The sequence below is a fragment of the Onychostruthus taczanowskii genome, unplaced genomic scaffold, assembly GCF_017590055.1.
Source record: "Onychostruthus taczanowskii isolate IOZ18803 unplaced genomic scaffold, ASM1759005v1 scaffold2, whole genome shotgun sequence".
NCBI classification, from domain to species: domain Eukaryota; kingdom Metazoa; phylum Chordata; class Aves; order Passeriformes; family Passeridae; genus Onychostruthus; species Onychostruthus taczanowskii.
Window position 1 is genome coordinate 2,827,232 of NW_024499239.1, and position 19,595 is coordinate 2,846,826.

Below are 19,595 nucleotides of genomic sequence, written 5' to 3' on the forward strand. Positions count from 1 at the left end.
CTTTGGCACTAAATCTGGAGCCTGAGGATGCAGCAGATGCAGCCCCCTCAGCCAGGAGCAGCTGGAGCCAGTGAGGCAGGGAATATGGGCCATTTTCTGCAGTATGGCTCATACACAGCAACTGAAAGCCACAGCCCCAGGCTGCATTGACAGTAACATTCAGATTAGAGTGGAATGGTATTCCAGAAGCCTCAAATGTATGGTTCTTTAGCCACACTTTTATTTCAAAGGTCTGTGGGGTGTGCAAGTAGTACAGACCCAGGAAGGATAAAGTATAAGGATCTCAAGCTATGAGGAAGACAAAAATGATCACTTGAAGACATTGCTCCAGGAAACAAATCTGTAATACATGTGGCAATTAACAGCTGGGAAGCTACATCAAAAATACTCAGCACCATCAAGGTTTTCTACTGAACAATCCCAAATCCACCTGTTCATACAGCATAGACTGGAAAAGCTTGGCATTTCACTCCTATTGCCTTGTATTCAAAGCTACTTGCTCAATAATAGGGCGGACATCTTAATTATACAGCTCTTTAAAACTGCTGTAACAAAAGGGGTTTTAGGGTTTTTTTTGGGGAGGAGAGAGGAAGGGGGAAATCTGTGCAGCTCCATTAAAGGTCACAAAATCACACTAGCTGACGATGTGCCCTGCCCTGCAACCACTGACTATGAATTAAGCCCAGAAATTGAGTAACTCTGTGCGAATGAGGCAATTAGCCTCTTCTAGCCCACTTCTGTTGGCAGTTCCACTGCTGATCTTCTGAGGCCTGGTGCTTTTTATTCCCAGCACTATAAACTGCTACAACCTACTACAGATGGATAGTGATGGTATGTCTTGGAGAGAATAGGAAAGCTGTGTAAACCATCATCACTTAGGTCTCAAAAGGTTCATGTAAACTTCACAAGACAAGAATTTGTAATTTATGTGCAAACTGGGCTTATCCCCGTCCTGTCTACATTATTTAACACACCGTTTATATATATTCTCATGTCGGTGAACAAGAAAAGTAAATACAACAGCTGACCAGATATGCATTGCATTTTTATTAATCTTAGCTTCCCAGGCTTATCAAAAAGATATATGTATTTCGATGATTTGATATTTTAGAACTTTACATAATACTCACACTCTCACAAATCCCTCTGATTTTTATATACACATAGCCAATGAAAAACTACAGCAAAGCAAAAGTATTTTTGAGAGCTAACACATAAAACTCCACCTACACCTGAGAAACAAATAAAATTATTTTTAAAACAAAAGTAAAAAATACTGTCCTCAATCTGTGCCGTCATTTACTCCCAAATAAAATGACAGAATATGCAGAGCTAGTTTGATACAGAGTTTTTTGCCCATTAATAACTCCACTCCCAACTAAGGAGCACTGGGATCATGCTTGCTCCCAGTTCTGCAGCATGCACTCTACCAGTGTACAGTCAAGTACAACTTTAGACATAGTGTCTATGTCTCATTTATAGGACTTCAAGAATAGGGAGCAATGTGACAAACTTCTGGCATCTGAAGAACAAAGACCAGACTTTCTACGGAGAGGATATTTCTCATAAAAGATGCCCTGATCCTTGTTTTATAAAAAGGTTTATTTCTCAATAGAAAAGTATATTTTAAAACACAGTTATTTGCTAACAGCAATATAAAACTCTACAGTTTGAACTTCATAAAAGTTTAACAAAACATAAATATTGTCTACCACTTACATTCCTATATACAGACCTTGCATTAGCTAGTTAAATAGTTAATAGATAATAACTCAAAAATGAATGGCACACAACTACAAGATTCAAATTCCATGTCACACTGCACAATCACAGTAACACAAGGAAGAGCTTAAAATCCTCAGCCACTGGATTCTGCTTTGTTCTCTTTAGAGCTATGTTCCTCTTCTCTCTGCAATAATGCACCAGTTTCCATGGTCGTAGCAGGAAGAAAGTATCTGAAGCTCAGGCACATTCTCTTCTACCAGAGAACTCAGCTCTCCTTCCCGAAAAACATGGTAATAACGCATGAAGGCCTTTGTATCCAACATGGAATCAGTTTGGTCCCCAACAGACACTGCTGAATCCAAAGCTGAGTCAGTGGAGTCAGTTGTTGAAGTTCTTTTGAAAAACTTGCTGGCATCAGACTTACCAGCACCATCTTTACTACAATCACAGATGCAGTCCCTGTCTTCCACTGGGCCATTTATAAATGAAGCTTTGTCCCCCTTGCTCTGAGCTACACTTTGGTGTCCTCCATTTAAACTTAAATCCTTCAGTGCATCTGTGGCTGGCGACCACTGTGTTTTTTTGAGAGACAGGCTTTCCACAAATACATCATCATCATCATCTAAGCCCTGTTCATTTAACAGTGCCCCATGGTGACCTAAATCCAAACTGCAGTGTCGTGAATGCTGAATGGCTATGGCGCTGTTGGCCCACACTCCTTCGTGTTTCAGGTGCTTCATTTTGTCACTTTGCTTTCTCAGGGCTGATTCATCAAGGGATCTGGAGAAAAACCATGAGCGGAAAGATCTTCCCAGAGCACTGTAAAATCTGTTTTCTTCCTCAGAAATTTTCATGCAGCAGGCTCTGGGGAAGCAATGGTCCATATTGCGGGAATGTTTTGAATCAGTTTCTGGCTGCAGATTGTTTTGGTAGCTGCACTCAGAGATGACAAGCTGTGCAGGATGTATGTCTTGGCCTTTCCCAGTATGGACAAACTCACCCTTATCTCCAGATTGATTTGATTCTGAAAAATGGCGCGAGCACAAGGCCTTGTTCCATGGAACAAATACATCTTGCTTCTCAAAGCGACGATTCTTTTGTTCCATAGCCCAAACATAAATCATTATTTGGCCTCCAGGTGTCAATATCCTTGCCATTTCCTTTATTGCTTTGATTCTCCTTTGTTTAGTTGAGAAATGATGTATCACTGTGAAAAAAGAAAGGTATTATGTACTGAATATTAGTAAAGACAAAGCATTTCCATCTTCAGCCTGTTCTACATGTTAAATCATTTCAGTTGCCTCATTCCAGATTATCACTTGCTGCAAGTCAGCAACAGTGCTGAATTTATAGGTACCACAATGGAGGTTCACTTCAGACTGCTCTCTTTTATGATTATGTTCAATAGATAAAAAAAGGAAAATCTGGAAGAAGAAAACCAATCTCATCCCAAAACAGGGATTCAAGAAAAGTCAGGCCTACAAGCTGAAGGTTTCTGTTTCTCTGCATGACCCATAACACACTGTTTCATGGCAAGATTTCCCTTAAATGCCTAACAGTCAGAGAATAGCTAAGAGAACTACTTTCGCTCTAAACTCTGAGAGGCAATAACTTGTACTGAGCTTGGACACATTGGTCATGTTGCTCTGTATGCCATCAGTACTAGATGTGATTCAGGGATGTGAAGAGGACTGATTCCATGATTTGTTTCAAGTGGACTTGGAGCCAGCCACTTCTACATGAAAAACATTCAATCTACCCACAGAACAGCAGGTAACAGAGTATGCTCTTACCTGAAGACATTTCTCTATAAATTCAGAAAAATTTGATTATATGTGCTGCTAGACAGTAGCCAATTCTAGTTGTAGAAAGAGTGTTAGTTCAACACTGCCATTATGAAAAGTGCATCCAACTAGCCCTCTCTTTATTCAAAACAATGATTAAATTACCAAGGGAGAAAAAAATTATTATCACAAGCCAAGAAAAGCATTCTTGGCAGTTAATATTAACAAGACTCTCACAAGCTGCTGAGAATACAAAATAGACAACTCTGAGAAGAGTTTCCATCTATGTAGTCAGTGTTTGTTTCCAGTGTTTGTTTTGTACTCCTGACTCCAAGGAATTTTTTCTCAAACTTTGGAAAAAAAAAAATTTGTCAGAGAATAGGGAGAAGGGAACTGATATTTTCCTATACTTGAGTTAGGCCATATATCACCACAGAACCTCCTGCAAAATTTTATCAGAACTGACAGAGACAGCATTTAATTAATTTACCAGAAAGAAATGACAATCAACAAACAGAATCTGTGCAAATTCTTTAAGGGGTTAAATATTCCTTCTAGTTAGAATCACTCTGGTGATTCTGCAGAAAAATCAATCCTGTAAACATGATTATACCAACAAATCCAAGAAGAGTACTTGACTAAGTACATAAATACTTGTTTTTCTCTGTAATAGGATGAAAACTACTTTATTTAGAATTAGACGGACACAGGCATACCATTTCTCTATTCAAGAGAGATTAAAATCCATTATTGTTCAATGTACTGAAATAGCATGTGAACTTTTAAACTTGTCAGGCTTATAATTGATATAAACACCAGATAGGTATGCTATCCTTCCAAGTCAGCTGATCTGATAAGCACTGAAATGATGCTACGAGACCTAAAATGTGCGTAGGGCTCACTGGTTAACTAGTCAACATGAATGCAAAGTAATATGATTACTTTGTGTAATTACTGCTTGTGTATTAGTCACCCTTTCCTTCCTCTTGTCTATGTGAAAGATGTATTTTAAAATAAATTTCTATCACATTTCAAGTAGTTTGTTGACTGCTATCAATAATAATTATCATGCTTTGTACTTCTGCTGATGAATTAAAAAATCCTGAAAGAAGCTCAATAAGGACTAGAGCTAAAAACCTAGACTGTAACTGGGTACTCTTATTTTATCTACACTTCGCAAATTATACTGCTCAAATTACGAGTAGTGCTTTCAAAAAGAGAGGTCACAAGAGTTAAGATGCAGAGATGCTGTGGTCATTTTAGACAACAAGCACTTGTATGAATCTGAGTTCTTATGACTAAGAGAAATTTGAATTTATTACACATAATAGTTAACCTAAGTTCCAAGTTCTGCAATAAAGTTTTCATTTCAATGCATTTGCTGATCAAAACAGATGCTGTGGAGAAACCAAGAGTTTGTCTTGAGCATCTAATCTCCTTAAGCTTTGAACAGCCATGTTTAGATTCGTTTTCACTTGTTTACAATGCATGCTGGAAGGAAATCTTTTCTCTACCACATATAAACAAACAAGTGATATGCATATTTCCTTGGTCAACAGTGCCTCTTGAGTAATGGGAGTTTTGTTTTTTCAGGTTGACTAAATTAATTTCAGTTCTATCTTCTGTAATTCTAAGGAACTGTTTCAAAACAATTAACTGAAATGAAGCCACATGGAAGGAAAAGAACACTCAGAAATTCACATTTGCTGGGGCCAGAATGCAGGTACGTTGGCTTACCTCCAATTGAAATGACTGCATTGAAGCACTGATCCCTAAAGGGAAGGTTAAGGTTGTCACACACCAGAACTTCATCACCTTTCTTCTTTGCAATTTCTACCAGTCCTTCACAGTAATCACAGCCCAGATTATACACCTGACTGTTGACACTGAGATACTTTCCAGTTCCACAACCTAAAGAAAAGGATACTAGGTCAGAAGTCATATATTCCAAACATTTGCTCTCCCTCCCAAAGCAGTGAAAATAATATATGGGCTCTCCTAATCCTAAATTTTCCTGGCCAACAAAAAGAGGGTTTGTGCCGACTCACCTATCTGCTGCAGGGCTCATTTGGATTGTTGAAATTGTATGTTCACACTATTAGGATTGTAACAGTACCAACATTACTAACAAAAATAGTCATTACACAGTCCTGTATAATAGCAGGTCATCTGTATTTCTGTGGGGAACAAGGATAAGTGCAGGTGGGAGGAGGAAAGAATGTCCTCTGTATTGTACATCTTTGAGAATAAAAACCCAACCACGCTGCTTCATACTGAATCTTTTTATAGCCTGGTATCCTGTTACCAACAATGAGCATAAATGGGCACCCAGGAGAGGACGAGAGGATAAGCACTAAAGGCCCCTTTCCCCAGTGCCATTCCAGCTGCCAACTACTTTCTGTCCAGGGGATTTCCTGAAGCCAGTGTATTATGTCTTTTTGGTGATCTGTAACAGATATCTTTCCTTTGCTTAACTCCATGCAGTACTTCTCCAGTGCATCCCATTTCTCTCAAGAAGTCCTAAACCATAAATGCCATTGACACAACTCAGAGTGGAAAATTTTTACTTTAGATACAGACTCAAAAATAACCATAAATCATAGAACTTCTTTCCATATTGCAGGCACATCCTCTTTTTGACTTTGTGCCAATGCATTATAACCCATGTATAATGTAATGAACTCTTCCAGAATGTCTTCCACCCAAAAGTCTGTCTTCTCAAGGACTGTGCTGCAGAGAATTGAAATCTTTCAGTGGATCCCTCAATGCCTTATGCATAACAAGCACTTTTCAAAATTATACTGGGAGCCGTTCACTGCAGCTCTGGGTCACTAGCTAGGAATAATTTCTGAAAGTTGACAGCCAAGCAACGGGGTAGCAGCTTGGCAAAGAGAATCATCTCAGTACTGGTAATTCAATTTAAAGGCCTGGAGTTATCTTTAGAAACATCACTGCTTCTTGCAGCACTGCTGCTCTCGGTGATGTTAATGTGCACCATTATCTAGAGAGACAGCACAGGAACTATTGCAGAACATAACAACACTTCAGTGGTGAAAAAGAGCGTATTTCTCAGCTAAAAGCAAGCACTATTCTTTGAAGTAACACTTGAAAAAAATGGAAAATACTAATATGGCTAATGCAGTCCAAGGAATATATCCAATAATACATGAAGCTCTGTATGTTAGAAAACTACAAATTTTAAATATTTTTGTAAATTATTATTCATTACTGTGTTTGCAGAGGAACACATTTATCCAACCATCATGAATTCGGAAGACTCAGTTGCTTAACACACGGCTTTTGGCGAAGTCCTTTTTAATCACTGTGAGTCTTTGGAAGTACAGGGTCCTCTCTGGAATGAAGCTAAATAGCATCAATAATCCCAGTATTATAAAAATCTGCATTTGCCAGAGATTCACTTTTAAATGAGCCATCAGGAAGATTAATTCCTTGAAGCTAACAATGGTCAAGCTATTTTCATGTGTTTTGAGCACTAAAAAATAGTAAGGCAAATGGAGAAAATGGTATTTTAATAAAAGGCAGTATTAAACTGAAAAGAACATTACCAATTAAGGATCTCATTTTGAAAATTTTAGTGCCACTAGACACTAGTGTCACTTTAGTGCAACTCCTCCTTAAATATGTGCCAAAAGTAAACACAACAGTCAGATTCCTGTACATCTTATTAAACCTCAAAAAAGAAGATACCTTGTGTGCCTTAGTGGGAGTATTCTTATCGGCAGCTGTAAGGACTGATCTTCTCTCCACATGAGACTGCAACAGGGTGACCTTAAGCTTTCAGCAATCACTGCTGATAAAGTCTCAAAAAACTTCAGCTAAGATGCAAATGACTTCTATTTGCAAATGACTTCTAGGTGGCAATGATTTTGGCTGAAAAGTATCAATCTAGCTCTCAGCTGAGTGAGTGTAGGCCATTGGATATTTCCTGACATTAGTGATAATGGTGCAGACATATAAAAGTATCTACATGCTCAAAATAACATCAGTCAAGTATTTTGGTGTAATGCTCAACAGCAGCAGGAGAACTACATATTATCTTCTGATTATGGCCTACAGCATATTCAAATAATATTTTTCTCTTAGAGGATAAAGCAGACGCATAATTTATCGTGGACATTTGTTAAACCTTTGTTAAACCTTGTGCACATTTGTTAAAATAAAAGTATTTTATTAGTTTAAACAGTATGGAAAACACAGTGGTGCAAACGAGCATTTGTTTTGCAATGTGCTGTAGAGGACTGAAGTCATAATGCAAGCAAAGGAAACATGCCAGCACCTGGAAGCCCCCAGAAAGTCTGCAGGAACAACAGAAAATCCAGGTATAAATACTACATGTAGGGAAGACAATGCCATAACAGGAAAACACCTAAATATGCTGTCCATATTTAGGATCACAGGAAGATTGTCAGGTTGGTTTTTTTTTAATGTTTTTAACAGCAATCACATCAGAAGATTTCTCTTAATAAAAAGCCTTGCTAGGAGGAGTTTTAGAACAAATGAAAAACCAATAAATTGCAGACTGGTGTTACATAAACCAAGTGATCTAAAGAAACTGAAATATTAAATAATTGGGCTATTAACATAATTTTTTCAAAAGGGCTCCAGGGGAATGAAAGACCATTAAACCAGTGGGGAAATGGATAGATTAAGTATTAGCACAACAAAAATAAGGGAAAACATTTATTTACTGTCTACGTGATACACTGCCGAAGAATGAAAAGAAGTGGTATATGGCATTTAGCACTGGGACTTAAAAACAATTTTAAACCAGATTTAAATAACTTAAAAAAACAGTTGATCTGAAAGTTAAATATGATTAACAGATAAACTAGCAAAGCTTATAAACAATCTTTTATGCCACCTCAAAGAATGGCTTACCTATATCAACAATGAGACTGCCAGGCTTTTGTTCCAGCAGAAAGTTCCGAACACGAGGCCATGCTTTGGTCTGCAGATCACTAAAGTAGGCAGCTGTGTTTTCATACACACTGTGCACGTGCTGCTTTTCTAGCTGGGTAGCCTCATGTTCCATCCTGAAAACATAATGAAGATTATGCATAACAAAACACAAACTGTTGCAGTATAGACTTTATATTTTATAGGCATGCATAATTCAGGACCTTGTATGCTTATATTCATAAATTACATCCATCTACCAGTCATATTTATAAAATAGTCTTTACTCAAAGGATCTGATTTTATTTCATGAAAGTCGAGAAAAAATGTGAATGTATCACCTCCCCTGTGAAGCATTATGTAACTGCACATGCCTATGCAATAATAAGCACATTCCCAAGTTCACCAATATAGTAAAAGCTTATCTGGTGCAAAAGAGAGCCTGTATTCAGTGGAAGTGCAGAATGGTTACAGAATCATAGAATCATTTAGCTTGGAAAGACCTTTACAATCATCAGCCCAACCAGTTGTGAACAGGATTTTAAGAACCAACTTTCTTGTTGTTGCTAATGCGAATAAGCCAACTGCTAATATGTTACCTGAAATATAGGCTGGTCCCTGAAACCCAAGCCCCTAAATCATGCGTAAGTGATTTGTGGTTTATCAGCCCTCTAGAAGTGATTAGTTTGCTAAAATTTTTCAGCAACAAAACCTTGATTTCCTTACTTCCACTCCACTATCTTCATGTCTCAGCAAAGTATTTTAGTTTAGTGATTCAAGAAATGGTATCTTCTTGAAGTTTAAGTATTACCCCTGAGCTCATGTAGATACCAAGTGGATGCAGACACTGAATCCCTTCATAGAGAATCTTACATCTTCCTTAATTTATCCTCTCATCCAACGACCAGTGAGGTGAGGTTTGAGTATCTGATGAAGGCTGATGAGAATACATACCAAAGTGTTAAGGCATCCTTCAAACTAATTTAAACTGCCTGTTTATATGGGAAATATTTCTCTCCATTATTAAAACAAAACTTATTAAATTGTCAAAGAACTCCACAGAGATTAAAGCCTGCTTCCAAACATCAAACAGACTAAGCAATGTATTATCAAGATAAAATTATAAAAGTGATTCCTTTGACTGCATTTGAAAAGGTCAGAAGCAAAGACTTTAATTTACTTTCCTTGATTTTCAAATAATATACATCTAGGAACTATAATAAAAAATTCTTATTCCTGTCACTTTTAGTATTGAAATATATTAGTATGAGAGAAAAGATGAGAATATATGAGAAATTATGATATCTATGAGAAAAAACATTTTCATTATTTTTTTAAAAATATATGTGTAATAAATAACGTGAGCTGGCACTGCAGCTGCTCTACAGACACAACCTGTCCTACACCTGTCCTACAAATAAAATCTTTTTAATTAAAAAAAAACGGGAGTTAATCCCAGTGACTGAAAAAACAACATACTTCAAGTGTGTGTGAATGTTTACAGAATAGTATGTAAGGCTTGATCCATTTCACTGGTACTGTGTAAGAAGTGGGGACAAATTGTTAACACTTTTCACAGTCTATTCTGACTGTAGTATATACAAATATCTCTCTTCAAAACATTTATGTTCAATATCTTTACAATCCTTAATTTATCTTTTTTCTACAATCCACAATTTTCTCTTATCCTGCATTAGCTCACCTTTTACTAGGTGAATACAGACATATACATAACAAATTAAATTCAGAAACAGTATAGTACATTGCTACTAGGCCCATTTTCAGTTTCCTTAAAGAATGAAAAGCTGTAACAGACTGAACAAAAGAAGCAACATAGACTTGAAATTATATTACATGTACCAGAAGTTACTCAATCAAGCTTTTCTAAGAATCCATTTCAAGTTATGTTGCCACATAGAACGGGTTAGTGGCAGTAATTTCAAGTAAGTATTCCTTAGAGTCAAAAGCCCAATCCTTTATTTTTATTTGACCCTAAAATAAAATAAATCAGGTGTTTCATGTCTCCAGCTGTCTTTTTTCTCTGCCTCAAAACATACTCTGTTTGGTTGCTCAATTGCCTAGGAGTCCTCTATTTATAACTAGTAATTCCAAAGACTAATTTCTTTTATTTTTCTGCCTGATAAGCTCCTTGCTTTAATTTGTATTTCATGTTTAGTTTACTATGTGGCTCAGTGTATCCAAGTGCTTTCTTTTATCTTTCCATTTGAAGCTCTTTGTTCAACCTCTGCAGTTCTTAAAAAGAACTGAAAAGGTAGAATGTTTCCAACCATTCATACTGAATTCCTAACACTGTCTTTTTTTCTCTATTTTCCTAAAATGTCTACATTGAATTTCAATGCAGACTGAGATCTGGCTTTGTTTGCTATTGAATCCAAGACCATTAAGTTCTTCCTTTAACTTTCTCATTCACTGGAACTGGTACTGAGTCTTCAGTAACACAGGACATGCTGGAGACTTCTATGTCTTACAACACACTATTAGAGGTTATTATTTTTAGATATTCTCAATAAACATTGTCAAGAAAATAATTTGGTTATAATAGAATAATGGTAGTATACTAAAAGCCAAATTATTTAATGCACCATTTTGTAACAATTTCCATTCCTGCTGATTGTTTATATTTGGCAAGAAATTAAGGCACATGATGAAATCAAACTTGCCAATTTGACTGTCCCATCAAGATCCACAATACCATCAGGTTTTACTTTGCAGCACGGCAGGAAATGTCCCAACAATTAACCTCTTCATTTCAATGTTTACAAAACACAAGGAACCTGAGGAGTCTGCCCAGACCCGCAGCTGTACCACTTTCACACAAGTATACTGTCACCAAAAAACCACAGAAACTTAGACCCATGTAACTTTACCAGCCAAACTCAATGCTCCTACTTCTCCTTCTAAACAAAAACAACCATTACAACTTATTTGCTTTGAAAGTAACAGTCAGTGCCTCTGTTGGACGTGAATTGTAGAAAAAGTTCATCCAACTTCTGGATTTAACTTCTTGTATAATTGGAAAGTCTGTTTTGCAAAGTAGGTAATGAAAATCTGCCCAGAAATCCCACTGCTTCAGCATCTGCTCCAGCTCTCATTTAAGCTTCCCAGAAGCTGGTTGATAAGACCAGTGAAGAGGAGCAGAATGTGGTAATTATGGATACTTTTCCCATGCTCAACTCTTCTTCTCTGGTACTTATGCCCCTGCTAAAAGGCTCATGCAGGGGCTTGGAGCAGAGATGGGAGTGTGCAGTAAATTGGCACTGAGCTCTTCAGTCACTCTGAACTGTTCAGTCACTCTGCAGCAAGTCTTGCCAAGTCCCTGAGATGTGAGTGCAGCTCAACAAACATCCACCAACTGCAAACAAGCAGCTCGGATAAAAACTGAAGAGCAGGATTCTCTTCCCTTTCAGTGCTTCCTGGGCATCCTCCTGGTGATTTGTTCATGAGAGTACAGGCCTTTGTTGCAGCTGGTCTATTAAATGAGGAAACTGGATGAAAACTGGATCATATTGGATGATGTATTTTCAATTCTGCTGAATTTGCAGGGAAATGGATCACCAGTCCATCACATATAACTGTGGTACATTAACAAATTGTTCGGAAGTAAATAGGTTGTAGTCCATTGACTTTATCTTACACTGCTCTTTTCCCTCTTTGTTAAAAAAAAAAATAAACCCAAAACCAACAAACTGCACAAAAAAAAAAAAAAACCCGCCCTAAAATATTACACCTTCCAAGAAGGTACAAGGAATTGTACAAACACGAGATATATTTTCATAGCTATACATCTCACTAAGAGTCCTCTGACTCTAAGGTAATCTAATTTCTTCCCATTCCATTAACATTCTGCAACCTTTTAGATAATTAACTTTTCAAGGATACTGCTTTAATAAAAGTCATGTTGCTTGTATATTTTTTATTGCTGCTGAAGTAAGAAATACGTTTCAGCAAGTGACCTTGAAATGAAAACAACCAAAATTAATAACCCACATTTCCAACACTTTCAAAAAATCATGTTTGGGTTTTTTGTTTTTTTTTTTTGGGAGGGGGAGTGTGTTTGAATTTTTGTTCTTGGTTTTGAAAGCATTTAATTTACAGTATTGACTAATGGTATTAAATACCTCATCCTCAAGTGACAAAATATTTGCTGGCTCCCAGATGCCTGGGGTGTCCTGAAACTGAAGCTCAGGAGATGGTGTTCAGTCCAAAAACACTGCCTCTTCCACAGTATACCAAAAGCTCTTCACAATTACCTGCAGTTCTGAATCACTTGCAGACCTCCTCACCTACTTCAAGTTATCTCAATTTTCATCTTCCACGTTCTTTTCATTTATTGCAACTTCCTCCATCTCCTTTAGCATGTGCTATGTCATCATGACTATTTAACTTGATACAATTCTATATAATACTGTGAAGTCTTGACCTGGCTCTTGTACAGCTCCTCCTTGCCTTTCTATAGAGGCCAAGCACAGAACCCAGCACAGGTCACAAAGCTTTTGTCAATGGCTTCTTGGAACCACGCTGTCATTTTCCTGCATTGCTCTGATTTGTCTTGAAATCAATTGCTCTTGATTAATTTGTGCCACAGGCCCTTCCTCGTCTTCTCTCTTGCAACTGCCTATTTTCTCTAACACTTCGATGAGCAGCATGGATTCACTCAATTCAGGGCAAGATTTCAGCCTATTCATGAGGGCCCCTCTCAGATACACTTGTTTTCACATGCTGATGGGAATTCTCAATATCATTTTGGGTAAGAAGAGCCGCTTCAAAGATCTAGGAAATTCAGCACAGTTGTGTCTCTCTTTGTTGCCATAGCAACATAAATCTTGATTACACATACAATAACCTAATTAATCACTTAAGGGCTAGGTCTACATCCTCAATACCCTGCTCTCCAGCAATAACACATGCACTTGTAGCTGTTACTAACACCTAAGTCAAAGGTGGGGCAGTCCAATTTGTATTTCTCCCTTCATCTCCAGAACAGGGAGAATCACCCCTTCAGTGAGAAATGTTTCCAGTTTACTTGCAAAGCTTATCAGTCTTTTCATTCCAAGATCAGTCCTAGTGGACTATAGATCACAGTATTTTTCTCATGCAAAGACAAAAATCCAATTAATCTCCAACAGCAAAACATCACTGCAGCCCTTCTGAAAAACAAACCTTAGATTTCTTTATCAGAACTTTGCTCACCCTCGGACTGAATTTATAAATTCAATAGCAGCAACTTCCATTCTGACTGACAGTGATTTCTTGTTTCAATAATGCAGACAACAAACTGGTCTATGCCAACATACCAAGTGGCTTCCAGATACCAATCATTAAGCAAAGCAGCTATATTAGTAAACAAAAGATAATGGAACAAAATAATAGCAATGCTGTCATGAACAGTTAAACTAGCTGCAATAAAGTTTAGCAAGAGGATACAACAGAGCACAATTTGCTTACATAAGGCTAACACCTCCAGTAATTAATTTCAACCACGCATGAACCATTATAATCCCATGAAAATGCACGGCCTGAAATCAGAGCAAGGAGAGCTCCATGCAGCATTACTAAAACCTTTTTGAGCTGAAATCCTGATTCAAAACCCTTCCTCCAGTACAGTTTGGGAAATTCTGAAACAAAAAATAAAGAGCTGGGACACATTTGACAAGAACCACTGTTAGATGAAACACTAAATGTGAAATGAGCATTTTAAAGTAATTTCATTGATTGAAAAGAAGTCACCATCATTGTATTTTTTCTTACTAAAATATAAACAACTTTGTCCCAGCAAAACATTAAAAGGACTGAGACTGCTCTTACAAGACAAAATAAGCTTATAGTTGGACAAAATAAGCTTATAGTTCAAGCTCTAGTAACTCAAAATGACAGCCATTCACTGTCACACTCATTTTGTTAGCTTTGTTTTCCAGTTCACACAAAACCTAGTACTATTCACTGCACATTCTTGGATCAGTTAATCATTTAATACTCCCCTTGCTGTTTCACATTTAGGGTCATAGTCTATGTACCTGAAACATTGCACTGTAAACATATTTATTTTCACTAAGTACATAAACTGCATTCTGTAGATAGGTAACATTCTGCTAAATGAAAATGCAGAAACATGGACCCTTGGCCATAAAAAAACCCTGAGAGGAGGAGCATACTCACGCAGAAGCTTCACAGCCCTTTTCATGTCTGTTCATCTTTACTATCCCATCAAAAGTCACAAATCACCTCCCAGCACAGCGTCCCTTCCTCCTGAAGTCCCACACTGTCAAAAACCCGTGATGCTGGATGTGCACTGATGTGGGTCTTCAGATCCTGCACAGAAACACTCTGTACAGGCATCACAGGAGAAGTGGGGCCTAGGAAAAAATTGGCCTACTCAGCAGGAAGGAAAGTCTAATAATAAGTAGCGCTGAGAAGAGCAAAGTATTTAGGTTTTTCTTCTTCACTATTCATATTAATTGCCACCAGGTGTCAATGCATCAGTGGAAAAGGGATAATAACTTAGGGAGAGAATAGGTTGGGGCTTTTAAATTCAGAGTTTTCTAAACTAGCCTAATAAACAGTATGTAAGGAACTGATTGCACTGGTCTTGGGTTAGACAGTCTCAGAGCCACAAGAAATTAGTTTTGAGAAACTGAGGGCAACGTGTACAATCCCTGGTCTCATCATATTCTAGTTAAAAAAAATTAGGTACAGTTGTTTTAGATTTTAGAAATTACAGTAGAATTGTATAGATTTTAGAAATTACAGTAGAATGGTACAGTTGATACCATTTTGAAAAAGATATTTAGAGTGTAATTATCAAAATTCACTATCATACTGGAAGGATACTCTGAGCAAACCTGTCCAGAAATATGCTTTGGACACTCCTCAATAATTTCTTTGTATGATACCAAACCAGGCCAAATCATCAGGGTCCAAATGAACTCGATAATGGTATCAGAATTCAAATGTTTAAATAGATCAAAACAGACACAAGCAAAGCATTACTTTTTGACAAGAATAACCAACTGCACAAAGACTGAAGGAGGCAGGATAGGATGACTGGCAGCAGCTCTGCTGAAGTGGATCTGGGCCATATAACATTTCACAGATTTAACACCATACATGCTATGTTGTTATGGTGGTTTTAGCAATATACTGCTCCCAAAAAAAAAAAAAAAAGAAAAGAAAGAAAAAAACAGGATCAGGGCACAGAAATAGGGCAAGTTACATAAAATTTTCCTTCTCCTACGTTCAGCACTGCTGGCATACCATGTTAAGCATTACATTCAACTTCAAGCGAGATTAAAATAGGAGAGAACAATTATGAGATACCGTATATATCTAGGAGATCAGAAATCATGTAAATCCTGGAGAAAGAAATTTGTTTCAAAGTGTTTCAAAGTGCCCACATTGAGAGAGGACCATCTCATAACAAGAAGGGCTGTTGCAAAGTGGAGGGAAATACCTGTTTACCAAAACTGAAGACAAAAGAGAGTAGCTTAAGCTACAACAAGGAAGATGCGCACAGGGCACTTAAAACAAAAGAAGATGAATAGAAAAGCACTGGAAATGACTGTGGACTGGGTAGGACATGGACCCTCCACCAATGGGATTTTAAAAATCTAAGTCAGTTAAGCACCTGTCTGGAAATACTCTTTACCCTGCATCACTATCTCAAAGCCCTTGACCAGGTCAATCTACCCATAAGCTTTAAATGCAGCTATTCTTTCTCCTTGGTCACTGTATGTCTCAAACATTTCTATACAATTATCATGTCTCCTCATTTTCCAGCAGTTAAGCAAGAATTAAATATTTAATACTTTCCATCTTCCCTGATGAATCAATCAAGGTGGTCTTTTACAAGTACTGTTGTCATTCTAAGTATCCTCTCCATATGTCTTGATTCTTTAGGCTGAGGGATATTCACAGGAATGTTTTATTCCTGAATGTCATTCTACAGTTCTCGAATTACAGTTTTTAAAATTTCTTCTGTTTCCTCACACTCTGGGTTTGCATTTAGAGTACTGTTTTCAGTTGGATTAGTTTTAATTTATGTAGTATTATTCTCCTTTGTTTTCAGTCATAGAGCTCATCACTGTTGGTGCTTACATGTTACTTGCTGTAACACACAAAACCTCCCCATTTAAAATTATTTACAAACTGACTTAAGACATTCAATTACTTGAAAACATATCTTTTGCTGAAATCTCAGAGACAGAAAGATAAGTAGCACATTATCAAGTAGGATCTAAAATGGAGGCAGCCAATGGTTACCTTTGATCTCAAGATGAGATAAAAAATGTTGTAGAATCAATTACAGCAATTACAGAACTAAGTGGTTTCTCTTGATACATTTTATAAACTACTCTTGATTATCATGTTTATTACAAGTGAACATATAATTTCCTATATTAAAATATTAATATACAAATGTATTCAGTTTATTTGCCAAATACAGTTTAAAAAGAAGAGATCTTGTGGTAGACAGTACTAGGTACTAGTTACCTCAGTAGATGACTACTTGAATGAAATCAAAGCCACTATGACTTTTTTTTTATCCTACAAAATTAAAAAATCTGACTGATACTTTTTTTTTTTTTTTGTTAAGTTTTAGTTACAGGAAGTCATGCATTTATATTTATTTCTCAAAAAGAAAAGATGTCTCATATGTCTTTGGGGCTAGTGTTCCAAAGTGTCTTAAGTACTCTCTAATAGTAACTGGGTGTTTATGAGCTGACAAAGGCTCCTGAAGATACACCAGTAATCCTATCAGGGTTCAGATTTAGACCCACACACAGAGAAACTGCTTTATGTTGTTACTGAAAGGTTGAGGCATAACCCTGTGTGAAGTGTCTGTCCCTGACAGCTTCTTCCAGTGGTAACTGCACTAGACTGAGCAGTGTGAAGGTCTAGTGGTGCTGTAGTCAAAATCCCTAGAAAAGATCCTTTGTTTTCATAAGCCACCAGACCTTCACTCAAAGATTATTTCATTTTAAATGCATTAAAGTATGAGCGACACCTTTTTATTTAACTTGATATTTCTAAGCCCTCTATTTTAAAGACGAGAAAGGCCTTTGAAAAACACTTTTTTTCCTCATCAGCATGGAAAGAAAAGGCTTCCTGGGGAAGCTGAAATTTCACATAAACACTACTGAAGTTCTCTATTTGGAAAATGTTTTAATCCCGTGGCCTTTTTAGGTGTGGTTTTTCTCAAAATCAGGAAATTATTATATGATAGAGGAAAAAAGTTGATACCTACAAACATCAATATTTGGAGCATCAAAAGAAATATTAGTTTAGACGAAATTTATTTGAAATAATTTATCTGAAATTATTACATATTGATATGAATGTAAAGCTTTCTTCAAAACGGAATACATTTCAACAGCAAAATACAAACCAAGTTATTCAGTGCTCTTTGTTCAACTGTGTTCCACTTAAATTTTTCTGATGAAAAAGAAATCAGCCAGGATTCTGTGTCACATGAGTTTAAGTCAGTTACATAAAGCCTGGCTATGACACAAGTATTTATCTTATTTTTCAACAGTTAGACTCTTTTTCTCCAGTCATTCAGCTGATACTCTGATGTCCATTTATGAAGGTAAATACAAAAATTTTTAAGTACCAGTGTCTTCACTCTTCATTTTTTTCATTTAAAAATTATTTCATAAGCATATAGAGGTCTGAAGTAGTTTTCCAATCTCTTTGATCTTCATAAATTTAGGAGACGTGTGGCCCTCAAGCCATGGTTTTCTGTCACACAGGAGTATTCTGTCGCTATTACGACCTATGACCTGGCCCATGTAGATCCTGGTACTGCAAATGTGGACATCTGCTTAACTTTATGCTTATAAAGCACCTTACCGACCTCAGGCAGCCCACTGATAATAACTAAAAGCAGGAATTTTCAAATCATAGTTTTCAAGACTGAGCCTTACACTGTTTCTACTGTCCCATAATCTGATTCATGCATCCAGAAGGGACGACAGAATACCTGCAAATCCGGGAGTTTGCATGGGAAGTGTTTATCCCTTGATGTAGGGCTGATTTCAGACTGTTCAAAGACATGGTCTATAAATAGCATATATTACTGAAATAAATATATTTATGTGCTAGACTGAAATAATAAATAATGTGCTAGACTGAAAACAAATTACTAAAATGAAGCCAACCCTCCAGGGTCCATCAAGGGGCAGGAAAAAGTCCTGAAAGGACCAGTTCTGTTGCTCATGGAGAGGCTGCTGAATGTTTTTCTTCTCTCTTTCTCGAGTTTCATGCACAAAATCATAAACTCCAGCAGCACGCTTCACCTGAGCAACTCTATCAGCAAGGAATGTTATCCTGTGCACTACGTCAACACAGCAGGGCTGCTGAATTCTGCAAGAAATTCTTGCAAAAGAAAAGGCACGGGTGAGCTGACTCCCTGAGCTCTGGCTGCTCCCACTGATGCTCAGCGGGAATGAAAATCCCTTTACAAACATTCATTAGGCAGCGAACACTCTGCAGTGCTGAGAGCTCTATGTGGAGGCAATACCTCAGTATTTAGAATCCTCTAGGAAAAGAAGAAAATAATCATGAACTGTTATGGCTTAGGATTGCTCCAGGTCATTGCTTAGGACTGTCTGCCAAGACACGGCGCGTACTTAATTTTTAACTAATCAGGCTACCACTGAGAAACTTACTATTGCCGTGGTAAATTCCCCCCATTTCGTAAAAAGTCCCCTCCCCAAGTGCTACACCAAATTCAGCTCCAGCATCCTCGCTAGTTCCCAGCTCTGCAACCCGCGGCTCCGTTCAATTAAAATGTCACACGGGGGGAGCGGGGACATCGCACATGTGTAAAAAAAAATTAGTTCAATCTCCAAATCCTAGCCCCTCGGGCTGGGTCAGCGCCAGAGGGATGACTCCCGGCTCTGCAGGCAGCGTTTTTAAGACGATCACCTCAATCTGCAGAAATGTACCGCGACGCTTTTTTTTTTTTTTTTTTTTTTTTTCGGCTGGCGTGAGGCTGGGGTGGGGTTTTTGCGCCCTCCCCAGCGCTAGGTTTTCTCTTGCTCCCGGGGCCGCCCGGGGCGGAGCGGGCTGCCCCCCGCATCCCCCCGCGCCCAGCTCCCGCGCTGCCCGCCACGCTCACCTGCTCCCGCGGGGCGGCGGCTCCATCCCCCG

The 19,595-nt window shown here is 37.7% G+C and overlaps 1 protein-coding gene across 6 annotated transcripts in view; it reads right to left on the reverse strand.

The window, feature by feature from the left end:
- Positions 1 to 1,032: 1,032 nt before the first annotated feature.
- Positions 1,033 to 19,595, reverse strand: part of TRMT9B (tRNA methyltransferase 9B (putative)) — a 113,725-nt gene continuing 95,162 nt past the window's right edge. For 4 of the 6 annotated variants that reach the window (XM_041402535.1, XM_041402532.1, XM_041402533.1 and 1 more), the window contains 3 exons: positions 8,409 to 8,563; positions 5,247 to 5,420; positions 1,033 to 2,932 (listed from right to left, as the gene is read on the reverse strand). In XM_041402535.1, coding sequence (XP_041258469.1) covers positions 1,893 to 2,932; positions 5,247 to 5,420; positions 8,409 to 8,563 — 1,369 coding nt within the window. In that variant the 3' untranslated portion in view covers positions 1,033 to 1,892. Of the gene's footprint in view, positions 2,933 to 5,246; positions 5,421 to 8,408; positions 8,564 to 14,603; positions 14,652 to 19,563; positions 19,590 to 19,595 lie in introns of those variants that run through there. The other 2 variants (XM_041402536.1, XM_041402531.1) reach the window with 2 other exon arrangements.